Consider the following 13,686-nt stretch of genomic DNA (forward strand, 5'->3'; position numbering starts at 1 on the left):
GAGCGCCGAAGAATAGATTCTTTTGAACTATGGTGCTGGAGAAGACTCTTGAGAGTCCCTTGGACTGCAAGAAGATCAAATCAGTCAATCCTAAAAGAAATCAACCCTGACTGTTCCCTGGAAGGCCAGATAATGAAACTGAAGCTCAAAGACTTTGGCCACCAAATGAGAAGGGAGCACTCACTGGAGAAGACCCTGAAGCTGGGAAAGATTGAAGGTCAAAGAAGACGGGGACGGCAAAGGATGAGATGGTTAGACAATGTCATAGATGCAACGAACATGAAATTGAACAAACTTTAGAGGACAACGGAAGACAGGGCCTGGCATGATCTGGTCAATGGGGTCGCGAAGAGTTGGACTTGACTGTGTGATTGAACAACAAATGGGGGGAGGGATGTTATGTCCACTGACCGCCACCAGGGGCCAGCAAATACTCCCGAGCTTGACTCTGTAGGAACAATGGGGACTAGGCTCCTAGTCTCTCCACTTGGGAACCAATAGGACCATGGTGGGAGATTTAAACCCACCAACAGGACCTAGGGGAGTATCCCCAGGTGTGTATATAGTTGGCCACCCGGCTAGTAGTTGTTGTCTTTGTTGTGCACTAGTAAACCATTCACTGGAGAAAACCCTGATGCTGGGAAAGATTGAAGGTCAAAGAAGACCTGGACGGCAAAGGATGAGATGGTTAGACAGTGTCATAGATGCAACAAACATGTAATTGAGCACACTTCGGCGGAAGACCGGAGGGCCTGGCGGGAGCTGGTCCATGGGGTCGCGAAGAGTCGGAGTCGACTGTGCGACTGACCAACAACAAAGTAAACCATGCTGATGACTACATCAGTCTCAGTGGTTTTTACATTCCTCTAACCCACTACACTTCATTGTGAGAATATAATATGGGAGGAGAGAACGCTATACAGCGCCCCCAGCTCTTTGGTGGAAGGGAGGAATAAACATGGACTCTGTAAACAAGGGGGCAGAGCTGTAGTCTTTTCCCGACCTACTTCATAGTTACTTTCTTTCGAGGGAACGACCGGCCAGGCTCTCAGCTGCTAGTTGGCTCGGTGTAGTGCTTCTCCCAGCCGGAGGAGGCTGCTGTGCCTGCCGAGACGCCGCAGCTTCCTCCTCTGGCTCTGCTTTCGCCTCTCCCAGCGCGTCCTTGGCTCGGCATTAGACAAACGAGTACCAAGACCCAGCAGAGAAGCGCGAAAGCGCGCCGGAGAGGAGGAGGAGCAGGAGGGGCGGCGGCGGCGGCGGCTGGGTTGGGCGGAGCTGCAGCGCTGCAGTGCACGAGGAGCCGGAACAGGGCTTGCTTCCTCCTCGCTGGACGAGCTGAGTCCTCCGTGCCCAGAGGAGGTTGGCCTGGCCGGCGCCTCCCGTCCCGCTCCTTCTCCAGCGGTGCGGAGCGGCGGCCTCTCCGAAGGGCATCTCGGCTCAGGCTGCGCTGTCCTTTCTGCGCCTCGGAAGGGTGGCTGCAGTGTCGCCTGCTGCTGCTCTGGCTGTCTCTTTGCCCTTGGTCCGCGTCTTTTGCCCGGGCATCCTCTCCGAGACTCCCTTTTCTTCGCGACGAGACAGGCTCGTCCCAATTGCCCGGCACCTTCTCCAGATAATTTTTATAACTTATTTTTTTAAAAAAGAAAAACCCTTCAGGCTGCGAGTTCTTTTTGCAGCTCGGCTTCTCTTTGGCGGGGGAGGAAAAATCTTCAGCGACCTCTTGTTCGACAAGCTTTTCAAAACTGCCTTTTTCTTTTTGTTATTGGTGGGTTTTTTTTGCAAGGGAGAGTTTTGTGGCCTTGTTTTCTCTGCCCTTTCCCCGCTGTGAAATTAGTATTTAATTTATTTATTTTTTAACCAAAGCTGCTGGGTTTTGCTGTGGATCAGGTGAAAAATGCTGGCAAAGGGCTTTGGGATTTTGGGTTTCCTCCATGCTTTGCCCTTCCTGGTTGGCATGGCTGCCCTCCTTGGGCTCTTACCGGTGCTTCACAGCCATGGTTTGGAGCCCCAGCACATTATGGCAACTTCACCCTCTCATATCTACCCCAAAATTATCCATGGGGCTGTAATGGAGGAGATCACTTCTTCACCACCTGCCTCTCAGGACGGTTATCCCGGGGTTAAACATCCCACCAATAATTCCTTGGATGGACATGGCAAGAGGCGAAAGATTTTTCCTGTTCTGGACGTGGACTACAAGCATGTACGGATACCCTTTGAAATTGCGCTCTGGATCCTGCTGGCGTGCCTCATGAAACTGGGTATGTGCCCTGTGTTTGGTTCCTGGGGTTATGGGTAGTAGTGGGGGATGCTCCAGTTAGCAGACTGACTATTTGGAAATATCCTCATTGAGCCCTTCTGCGATTGTCCAAAGGCGCTTGGCATCTTGATCCCAGGAGGCTCAAAGAAGGATGTCTGCTTGGAGGTATGCTTGGGGAAGGATGTACCACTTTGAGATGCTCCTCAGATGCAAGCTGCCTTGAAGTCTGGTGCTATCTTTAAAGACTATCGAAGGTTTTTATTTCAGATAGTTTAGCAAAACTGGTGAATGGTCTGTTATCTTTCTAGATTAGATTTGAATTTTACGTGACTACACTGCACCCTGTACTTTATGGTGCTTTGACTCTGCTTTCTATCTCCCTACATAAAAGATCAGCCTAGGAAAGATTAGCTCAGAACATCTGACAAAGTGGGTTGTAGCAAACCAAAGCTTTATGCTGTAATAAAATGTTATTGGTCTTTCAAGATGCCCCCAAGACACAACTCCTTGTTGTTGCTGAACCAGATTAACACAGCTACTCCTCTGTTTACCTGGGAGTGAAACTTCTGTAGGTTTCCAGGGTCATGTTGATAATAATGTCATTTATTTATTTCTAGGGGGGAGGGAGATTGTACACACTGCCCATCCGGAAGTGGCTTCAGGCAATTAGAACCACTAAGAAATAAGGAAAAGGTCACCTGTTTAGCTTTTGTTCAGACCTTTCTGTTCCTATGTATCTAGCCTTAGTGTTCACACAAGAAAGAGAAAGTTCTGGTGACATTTGATATGATATTTATTTGGAGCACTTTGGTGGGCTAAAAGCGGGTAGATGATTCCAGGTCTGCTGTGGCTCTTAAAGGATTTGAATAGTTAACCATCTTTACATATGGATTACTCAAGCTACCGGTTTCTTCAGAGACTTCTTTCTGCCATGAAAGCAACATGTGGACAAAACCTGTTTATTTCCCATGTGCTCTGGATCAACCTTGCTGTGTTTTTATAGGAATCTATATGCATTTATATAATAATAATAATAATAATAATAATAATAATAATAATAATAATAATGTTTTTGATTTATTAATCGCTTTCCCCACGAGTGGGCTCAAAGTGATTGACAGTTACAGTTATATCTTGCTTTTCTCCTCAATGAGGACCCAAAATTGCTTAGAGCATCATCTTCTTCTCCAGTTTCTCATGATATCCCCGAGAGGTAGGCTAGGCTAAGAGAATGCAACTGGCCCAATGTCACCCAGCGAGCTTCCACGGTAGAAGTGGGGAATTCAGGCTCAAGTTTCCCAGGATCTTGGTCCAACATACTATCCACTATACCACACCGGTGTAATACTTCTGTGTATACCTGTGTCAGACGCCGTGGAGAGAACAGCATGGCTGTGGAGATGTGGCTGTCGGCTCCCAATGTGCACCAGATGGCTCATCCTAGCCTTCCTCCATATACTCGCAGACATGGAGAAACTGGGTGGTGTATACAGACTTTTAGTCTTTTTGATTCTTGCCCCCAAAAATATGTATAAAACTTCATTTGGCAGGATTTTTGTAAGATGCCGCAAGACTCCAGATGGAAGATGGCCTAGGAAAGGCAGTGCGCTGTTACTTCTGCCCCCACCCCCCTTTTAAAAATGTTTTTTTCTTCTAAAGCTAAGCCTCTCATTTCTGGCACAAAGGGTTGCATCAAAGAAGGGATTGTACTAGGTGTACTAGGTGGTGGTATGAATGTCAGTAACAGAGGGGCATTTTTGTAGTTTTGCAGTGGGGTGGCTGTACTGTCACACAACCTTTTGGCATGCCTTGAATTTAAAAAGCGGGTGTCCCAAACAATATTCCCTCTAAGCTGTGGAGTCTTGTGAGCAAGAAATTCTACTTTGTGAGCTTCTGGCATTAAAGTTGTGACTGAGTGATTTGGCTACTGCATAAATTAGTTTGCTCTGGAGCCATCCTTCTGAGCTAAGACAAAAATGTGTGAGCTGGGGACTAATAAACTGTGAGCTAACTCACACTAACTTAACTTAGAGGGAACACTGGTCCCAACCTAGGTAGGGAGGTCAAATTGACTATCTGCTAATGGGTGGCGATGCTGTTTACTCTTAGTGCAGAAGTGATTTTGTCTCTTCTGGGGATGTGATGAAGAGTACTGGGGGGAAATGAGCTTTCTTTGTGCTATTCCTCTTTGTGAAATGCAGAATGTCCACTCAGTGGGAGTTACATGACTGCATCAGAAAGCAAACAAATCTGGTACCACTGCCAGTGGAAGTGCTTGTGTATAACCTGGAGTCTCACACATCCTTGATCTAGATCGGGCTGTTACGATATAAAGTCTGAGCGCTGAAAAAGAAATTTGTGCTGGGGGCTAGTCAGTGTGCAATGTGCCTGCATTTTAAAATCCAAGGGGTTTATAATTCAGACTCCACTGTTGACCTAGAATTCCTGGTGATCCCTGCCAGAAGAGGCTCCCAAGGAAAGTAGAACAGCGGTGAAATCCCTGGGAAGTTCTCCTGCCCAAGCCCCATTGAAAGGAATGGGGGCTGTTAAAAGGCCAGAGTCGTGCTCTTGTACTGCTCTCAGTGAAGACTGCTCAAGAGAATTTCCATGGGGCCTGCATCCTAAATGTCTGATAGTATCTCCATTTGTTTGAACAGAAGATAGATTGGCTCTTTCTCTTATCCGAAAAGTTCCTGGTGGGCCACTGCCTTAAAGGAGCCGCTGTTGGCCGGGGCAAGCTAAGATATCCCTGTGGTTCTGACAGTGCTTCAAAGGTCCACTGAACCCAGATGTGGATCGTGGTTATGGTTATGCTGGCAGTGTTGCTGTGGCTCATATCCAAGGCAAGTGGATCCTGCGGCACTGCCAACTCCACAGAGGATCAGCTTGCTTTGGGGCTGTTTTAATGTTCCAGTCTTGCATTCAGAGTTGTATTTCTAAACTATATTAAAGGCAGTCACCCTCCCATCAGTGTGCATCATGAGGCTGGATTACCTTTTTTTTCTATAAGAAGGTATTTTTCTTCTATGTGTTTTAATTTTTCTCTGCAATAGAACTCTTTGGAAAGTTGCGATTGCTTTTCCTAATGCAGATGAATTGGGGTCTTGTGAGAATGTCTGCTTTGGTTTAACAACTGAATGATTGCTGAAGTTTATACAGGCCTCCCTCAGGAAGTACGGAGAAGCAGATACCTGAGAGTAGCCCTTGAGATATAACCATTCAGCAATGGAAGGAAGCTGAGGAAGGAGATGACATTAAAAAGAGGCCGGCATTGGAGTAGTCTCTTCCCTATGTTTGTGGGAATTATGTGATCCTAATTCACTGTGCTTGTGACAGTGTTCATGTTCTTACCACGCTTGTAACTTCAGGGCTTTATGGTCCTAGAGCAAAGAAACCCCTTCCATATGTAGTATATGGCTGCTTTTACTCTGACTGCAGCAGAGCAAATCCTGCTGCAGGAGAGAGGTAAGTAATTCAAACCACACAGTGAAATAGGGCCAAGGTTAGGTTTTTTTAATCAAATGAGTTAATTAGCAAAATTAGCCAGGTCATCCTTGAAACGTGTGAATATGTACACCCTGGTGAGAGGCCGATCTTCTTTTCCTCCTGCCCTCCTCTGGGTCCTAGACTCCCTCGCCTTCGGTCCTCAGCTGTAGCAATTTGCTGTGGAGGGAAGCAGGAACTGGAAAGCCTTTTTGTTGTTTAAAAGTATTTTCTGCTTAGCTATTAGCTATATAGGGCTTGGAGCAGGAGCTCCAGACGTCCTATCAAGCGCAGGGCTATGCAGAAACTGGAGAGGTCAGCCAGGGCCACTCCAATAGGAGCTATGCAACAAAAGAAATTTGCCTAGCCTATCGAGCGAGCAGAGGCGTGACCTAACCAGTTTCTGGATGACTTCTCCCCCACTGAAGAGAAAGAACCTTCAGGTAGGTACAATGTACCATTCCCAAGAGGTTGAGTCAGTAAGTATGAGTCACCCTGGACCATAGCCTTGGTTCACCATCAGACAAAGAGATGTACCTGCACTCTGCCAACACCATTGGTGCAAGGAGTGGAATTGGGGCATTTTTGCTTGTTGCCAATACTTTGGGATTGAGGAAGAACAGCATCAGCTTCAGCAAACTGACTCAGACACGAGCAGACTCCTGCAAAATACCACCAGGCTTGTCTGGTGTCTTTTGGGGATATGTCTATTCTCTTTTTGGCTGTTTCTTCCCCTGCTTTATGAAAGCTCCCACTAGAACATCCTTGCTGAAGTTAACAGTGTCATCCAAAGTAAAGTTGCACTCTTCTAAGCCTTCCATGGAGATAGATCCAGGTAGTGTCGGACTCCTGCAACAATCAGTTCTCAACAACTTTCATGGAAAGAAGCAGGGGTCATTTCGTAGAAAAAGAGCTAGGGGAACTCATTAGCATAACTCATTAGCATATGCCACACCCCCTGACATAATAAGGCCCCTTGGTGGACCTGCAAGGCCAGCGGGAGTGTGAGGAAGCCCCACCAAGGCCCTCCCTGGCCCCAGGCAGGCAGGGGTGGGGAGAGGCGGGGAGGAAGCAACTTACCCTCCCTCTTCTCCTGCCTCCTCCTGGCTGAATGAGGGCCGGAAGCGGGGCGGCCGTAAGCAGGGCTTTGTCATGTGCCCCACCCCCTGCACCTCACCCGGGGGAACTGCGATCCCCCGCGATCCCCCCCGAAATGACCTCTGGAAAGAAGTAAAGTTTATTGAAACATTGAAGTATGCAGATGGTCTCTACCCCTCTCGTGTTAGAACTGGCAATAAGTGTGCGAAGCAAGCAGATATACATAATTCAGGAGGGTCCCCCTGATGGCCTGGAGCCAATCATGGAATAGGTGAAAGCCCTCCAAAGCTAACGGGTCTATTTTCCCAAGAGAAAGCTGGTGCTAGACACCAAGGCCAAATGCTCATGTTACAGAGATAAAGAAACGCTGAAGGCACAGAGAAAAGAAACTTAAAATTCCAGAGACACCCCCTCCCACACTCCATGGCAGCTAGAGGCCCAGCTGACATACTGCCCCTCTCAAGATCTCACCCACCAGGTTTATTGGGGTACATTTTGTGAAACAAGCGAATAAGTTTAGGTGCGTGTACATGACAGTCTTTCACCCATTCATTGTGAGATGGGTCAAAGTCCTTACATTGAATAAGGTAGTACAAACTACCACGCTTGAGCTTCGAGTCCAATTCCGCATCAGAGGAGGAGAGGCTGGAGGTTGAGGTCTCCACTTGTTTGGACCCGGGTCCCTCTTTAAGAGACTGAAATGAAAAATAGGATGCACACCTTTGAGTAATTTAGGCAATTCAAGTTCAACAGTCAAATCATTGATTTTGCGCAACACCTTGAAAAGCCCAATATACTTCCAGCCCAATATCCTGCGGGGCTGTGGGCCTTTTAGGTTTTTAGTAAAGAGGTACACTGTGTCCCCCGGTTGCAAATCCCATCCGGGAGCCCTGCCCTTGTCAGCCTGAGTTTTGTAATCCGCTTTAGCTTTGTCCACAGTCTTTTGAATGCTAGACCAGTGGGCACTCAGACTTTGCCACCAAGTCTGGAGATCTCCGGGGGTGGTGGTCCAGGAGTCCCCAACGTGGGGAGAGGGGCCCCCTCATAGCCATGCAAGGCCTTAAAGGGAGACAGTCCAGTGGAGCTATGAACAGAATTATTATAACTGTATTCCGCATAAGGTAACAATTCGACCCAATCATCTTGTTGGTAGTTAGTGAAGCACCTCAGGAATTGCTCTACCACCTGGTTGACCCGTTTGGTCTGCCCGTTAGTCTCAGGGTGGTGAGCACTGCTGAGACCCCTTTCAATGCCAAGAACCTGCAGGAGCTCCTTCCAGAACTTAGCAATGAACTGAGCTCCTCTGTCGGATATTACATTGGCTGGGACCGAATGCAATCTCACAGTGTGCTGCATGAACAGCTTAGCCAAGGGCTCGGCCATGGGCAGTTGCTTACAAGAGATAAAATGTGCCTGTTTGGAAAATAGGTCTACAACCACCCAGATTACTGTCTTTCCCTTGCTGGGAGGCAAGTCCATTATAAAATCCATAGAAATAACCTCCCAAGGCCTGCTAGGAGTCTCTAGGGGCTGGAGCGTCCTGGGTGGCTTGCCTGGCCGTCGTTTGCTCATTAAGCATGTTTGGCATGACCCCACATATTGTGAAATATCCGTCCGAACGTGGGCCACCAGAACTGGAGCCAAATAACCAAAATGTCCAGCTAGCTGAGATTTGTGTCCAGAATGCAGAACCTCTCTGTGGAGGGCCTTTGGCACAAACAGTCTGCCCCCCATTCGTCCCCAGTTGGATGGAGGGGTCCTTAAAGGTTTCTTCCCTGTCAGAGTCTGATAAAGCTGCTTTGAATTTTGTAATCCATGGCTGACCCCCCTCCCTGGTCACCACCTTCGCCTGGCTGTGCGTCACTACTGCCCTGCCCAGCTGGGAGGGCATGAACATGGAATCCACCACCTCCTCCCTATGACTAGTGTGTTGGGGGAGGCTCGATAAAGCGTCAGCCAAGGAATTGGCCATTCCCGGGAAGTGTTGGAGGGTGAAACGAAACTTAGAGAAAAACTCTGCCCATCTGAGTTGTTTGGCGTTCAGGTTTCGGGTGTGTGTAAGGCTTCTAGGTTTTTATGATCAGTCCAAACCTTGAAAGGCACCCTTGCCCCCTCCAACCAGTGCCGCCAAGTAGTCAGGTCCAGCTTAATAGCTGCAGCTTCTTTGTCCCACACCGCCCAGTTCCATTCAGTAGCATTGAATTTCTTTTAAATGTATGCTAATGGGTGTAATTTCCCATCTTCCCCCTCTTGCAACATCACCTCCCCCATGGCAACATCGGAGGCATCTGCCTGGACCATGAATTTCTTATTCTCGTCTGGGTGGTGCAAAATCGGCTCAGAAGTGAACAGTTCCTTTAGCTTGTCAAAAGCACCTTGGCATTCAGCTGTCCACTCCAAGTGAGCACCGGGTTTTGAACTCTTGCCCCTTCCCCTTAGTTTTTAGCAAGTCAGTGAGGGGCAGGCTTACTTGAGAAAAATTGGGGATGAAGGGGCAGTAGAAATTCACAAATCCTAAGAATGATTGGAGTTGTCATCTAGTATGGGGGGCCTCTCACCCCAACTCATCAGCCACTTTGTGTGGGTCCATTTCCAACCCATTCTGTGAAATGCGGTAGCCCAGGAAGTCTACCTCCTCTTTGTGGAACTCACACTTAGACAGTTTGGCAAAAAAATTGTGTTCATAGAGGGTCTCAAGTACCTCCCTCACTAATTTCACATGTGAGTCCATGTCTTGGGAGTATAGAAGAATGTCATCCAAATGAATCAGGGCCCCATTGAACAGGTGTTTGTGTAATACTTCGTCGATTGGGTTCATAAGGACCCCGGGGCCCCCCTGTAACCCAAAAGGCATCACTCGATACTCAAACTGTCCCAAAGGGGTGTTAAAAGCAGTTTTGTGCTCATCTCCCTCCCGGATGTGCACTCAAAAGTAAGCATCCCGTAAGTCCAGTTTAATTAAAAAATTCCCTGTGGCCACCTCTGCCAAAAGGTCTTTAATCAATGGGAGGGGCTAAGTGTTAGTGGTTGACACCGCGTTCAGACCCCGGTAATCAGTACATAGTCTCAAACCCCAATCCTTCTTTCTCTGGAAGAGGACGGGGAGGAGATGGGGTGGATGAACCTACAGGCTAAGTTTCTGTCAATGAACTTCCGCAGCTCATCCTTCTCCACAGGGCTCGTGGAATACAATTTTCTTTTAGGCATTTTATGCCCCAGCAAAATCTCAGTGGCACAGTCTGCATTGCGGTGTGGGGGAAGTTCGTCTGCTTCTTCCTCCTCAAACAATCTGACAAGGTCTCTATACTCCACTGGGGTGGAGCTAAGCTCCTCCTGAGCCAAGCATACTCGGTCCGGTGGGGTTACCGGCATCTCTCCCCACTCCCCTTTCCAACCGTGTTCATTACATTTCGGGTTGGAAAAGTGCAGGGTTCCTGAGCTCCACCATATATATGGATCATGGTCTCAGGGTTCCCTAACACCATGGAGAATCTGCCCATCGGGTTGATTACAGAAGCCCGTTGCTCCCAGTGGGGCCCCGTCCCCATGATCACTGGGGTAGTCTGCCTCCTTCATCATAGAGCCATCCATTTGGGTAAAGAGGAGTGGCTCTGGTAGAGTTTGTACTGGGACTCCTAACCCAGTGACTATAGCCAGGCTGATTAAATATCTGGCACACCCAGAGTCTATTAAAGCCCTCACCCTCACCTGGGTGCCCATCTTGGGGTTTACCACTGACACAGTCACGAAAAACAAAGGGGGAGTGTAGTAGATCCCTCAGGTGTGACTCTCTGTAGGACTGGAACAGATGTGGCTGTAGCATAGTGTTCCCTCTAAGCTGTGGAGTCTAGTGAGCAAAAATTCTACATTGTGAGTTACTGGCATTAAAGTTGTGAGCAAGCAATTTGGCTACTGCATAAATTAGTTTGCTCTGGAGCCATTAGGCTTACCAAATCTCGCAAAATCGTGGCGGGGGATCCGCATGTCTTCGCAGAATCCGTGCCGTGGGGACGGCGAGACGCATTGCACCGCCGTTGCCAGGACATGACACTATGAGTCGCTCTGGCAACGGGGCTGTTTGGAGCCCTGTTGCCAGAGCGACGCGTAGCGTCACATCCTGGCGACGGCGGGTGCAACACGTCTCACCGTCCCCGCGGCACAGATTCTGTGAAGACATACAATCCCCCGCCGCGACTTGGAAACCCTAGGAGCCATCCTTCCTGAGCTAAGACAAAAATGTGTGAGCCAGAGGCTAAAAAACTGCGAGCTAGTGCACACTAACTCAGCTTAGAGGGAACACTGGAGCTTGGCTGTATTTGTTTGAAAAAACTCATACTTTGACTAAACCTTTGTTGTTCTTAAAGGTGCCACTGGACTCTAAATTTGTTCTGCTGCTTCAGACCAACACGGCTGCCCACCGGTCAGCTAGGCCTCTAGCTGCCATGGAGTGAGGGGGTGCCTCTGGAATTTTTCAAATACATTGGACTAGAAGCTGAGGTTCTAACCTTAGACAGGGATTTAACAGCAAATTAACATGTAACATGATGATGTTTAAGTTATGGGAAGTGAAAAAACTAAATAACATGTTAAGGTTATAAGGTCAACAGTTGTAAAGCAATAAATATGTCACAATAGCAGATAAGTGTCTAAAGTTGTTTTTTTCTAATTGTGGGAACTTCCCCCTAGTACTTGTGAAAGAGAACTGCCATTATCCAGTAGAGGTTGTAAGTCACTGATGATGTGTTGAACTGTTTCGAGCTGGGAGCTGTATGTGACCACTAGTGGTGTTCTGTTAGATTGTCTCTTTTTAGTCTGTCTTCTAATAGGTTTTCTCTGGGTATCATTCTGGCTTTGTTAATCCGTTTCCTGACTTCATCAGGTGGATACTTTAGTTCCAAAAAGGTGTGTGGTTGATCCCACAGGTGTGAATCTCTGTAGGATTGGAACAGATGTGGCTGTAGCATAGAGCATGGCTGTATACAATGAATCGTGTGGTATGTTTAGGATGGTAGCTGGAGGCATGTAGGTATGTTTGTTGGTCAGTAGGTTTCCGGTATAAGGTGGTGTCTATGCGTCCGTTGTGTACTTTTACAGTAGTGTCCAGAAAATGTATTACTTGCATGGATTGGTTCATTGTCAGGTTGATGGTGGAGTGAAAATCATTGAATGCCTGGTGGAATGTGTCCAGAGCTTCTTTACCATGTGTCCAGACAATAAAAATGTCATCAGTGTAACGTAAATATAACAGAGGTATTAGTCGGTGGGAGTTTAGGAAGCGTTGTTCCAAGTCAGCCATAAAGATGTTAGCATATTATGGGGCCATGTGGGTGCCCACAGCTGTACAATTGCTCTGGAGGAACAATACGAGTTACTGAAGTTAAGGCTGATAGGAAAAAGAAAAGGGGGAAGAGAAAGCAGCCAGGAGTCAGAATTGGGATTGCTAACTCTGGTTTGGGAAATTCCTGCAGATTTGGGGGTGGTGCCTGGAAAAGTCAGAGGCCCCGGTCACACGGGCCGGATATTGCGGGTGGGAGGCGTGGCTAAATGCCCTGGAGGAAACTAACCCGTGGCTGCCCGAGCACACGTCCTGTGGAGGTCCCGTGGTTCGGGGGAAATGCCGATCAGACGGGTATCCTGCAGCGTGGCACAGAAGCCGCGCCGCGCGATCGCACTGTTAATCACTCTTTGTGCGCATGTGCTGTTGGGCGCTGTTGCGCAACCTGCGGAGATGAACAGCGCCGGGCGCCGGATGCCACGTAAGTCCACTGGGAACGCGATCAGACGCCCGCCCTTGGCCCGCGGTTTCAGGAAACTAGTACCTCGTAGGTACTAGTTTTTAACTCCACATCTTCGGCAGGGAGCCACGGGTTCGCCATGGGAGCACTGCGCTTCCCAGATGTTGGGGTGAGATTGCGCCCGGAAAATCCGCGGGACTCCCATGCCTCTCCCGCGGCAACTTTGCCATGTGACCGGGGCCAGAGTGTGGCAAGGGGAGGGAGCTCAGCAGGCATGTGAAGTCACTCTAGGATGTCTGTCTCTCCTAGACTTTATGGTGTGCCCTTCCCGTGATCAATGTAGTCTGGAGATCAGTAGTAATTCCAGGAGAACTTCAGGCCTTACCTTGAGATTGGTAGTCCTAGAATAGGTCTGGTTCTCTGAGAGATCTACTGATGGAATTATGATGAATGAGACTCTAGAAGGTTCAGTTTCCAACAGCCTTCACTCTTGAAAGCACCCCCATTTGTTTTCTTGGTTTGTGGTCCCCCCACAGAGTTTTGAGTGCTGCATGGTTTCTGCAGAATTGAATCTGCAGAATTGAATGCAGTTCAGCATGGAGAGTGATTTTAGCCAGTAGGAGAGCTGTTGTTATAGGTTCGCAAATGAAAGTGGAAATAGACACTTTCTCCGTTTCTAAAGCGTCTTTGCAGATTTGATCTTACCCTGCTTTTTAGCACTGGAGCTGTAATATTGCAGCTGATGATCCTGGATGAAAGTAATCATCTCCTTTAGGGGATCCTGGAAATACTTCCAAGCTATGGCTCCCCTGCCCCATCTTACATTCATTACAGGTAGGGTTGCAAACAATAATTTTTTTTAAGGGAGGACAGGATGTTACTAATGAGTAGCATTGAGTATCAGATAGTTTAAAACTTCCTGAGCTCCTTGAGGGCGTGCATCTGCTGAGTGTGTGAGAGTAGCTTATGTGACTTATAGGTTAACTAAGGGCAGAGCTACAGTGTGTGTACATTTTTGATTATTTTTCCCCAGGCTTTTTCTTTTACAGATAACAGTCTTGCAGACTGCAGTTAAAAGGGGAGGGCCAATGAATGTGGGTGGGTGGGAACAGA

General features: G+C 48.0%; 1 protein-coding gene across 1 annotated transcript in view; it reads left to right on the forward strand.

Annotated features, from left to right (window-relative positions):
- The first annotated feature begins 1,844 nt into the window (after positions 1 to 1,844).
- Positions 1,845 to 13,686, forward strand: part of SLC9A1 (solute carrier family 9, subfamily A (NHE1, cation proton antiporter 1), member 1) — a 126,064-nt gene continuing 114,222 nt past the window's right edge. The window contains exon 1 of the mRNA XM_015411626.1: positions 1,845 to 2,258. Within this exon, the coding sequence (XP_015267112.1) occupies positions 1,892 to 2,258 (367 nt within the window). The 5' untranslated portion in view covers positions 1,845 to 1,891. The remainder of the gene's footprint in view (positions 2,259 to 13,686) is intronic.

This window comes from Gekko japonicus, unplaced genomic scaffold (assembly GCF_001447785.1).
Source record: "Gekko japonicus isolate JY-2015 unplaced genomic scaffold, Gekko_japonicus_V1.1 scaffold62, whole genome shotgun sequence".
Lineage (NCBI taxonomy): Eukaryota > Metazoa > Chordata > Lepidosauria > Squamata > Gekkonidae > Gekko > Gekko japonicus.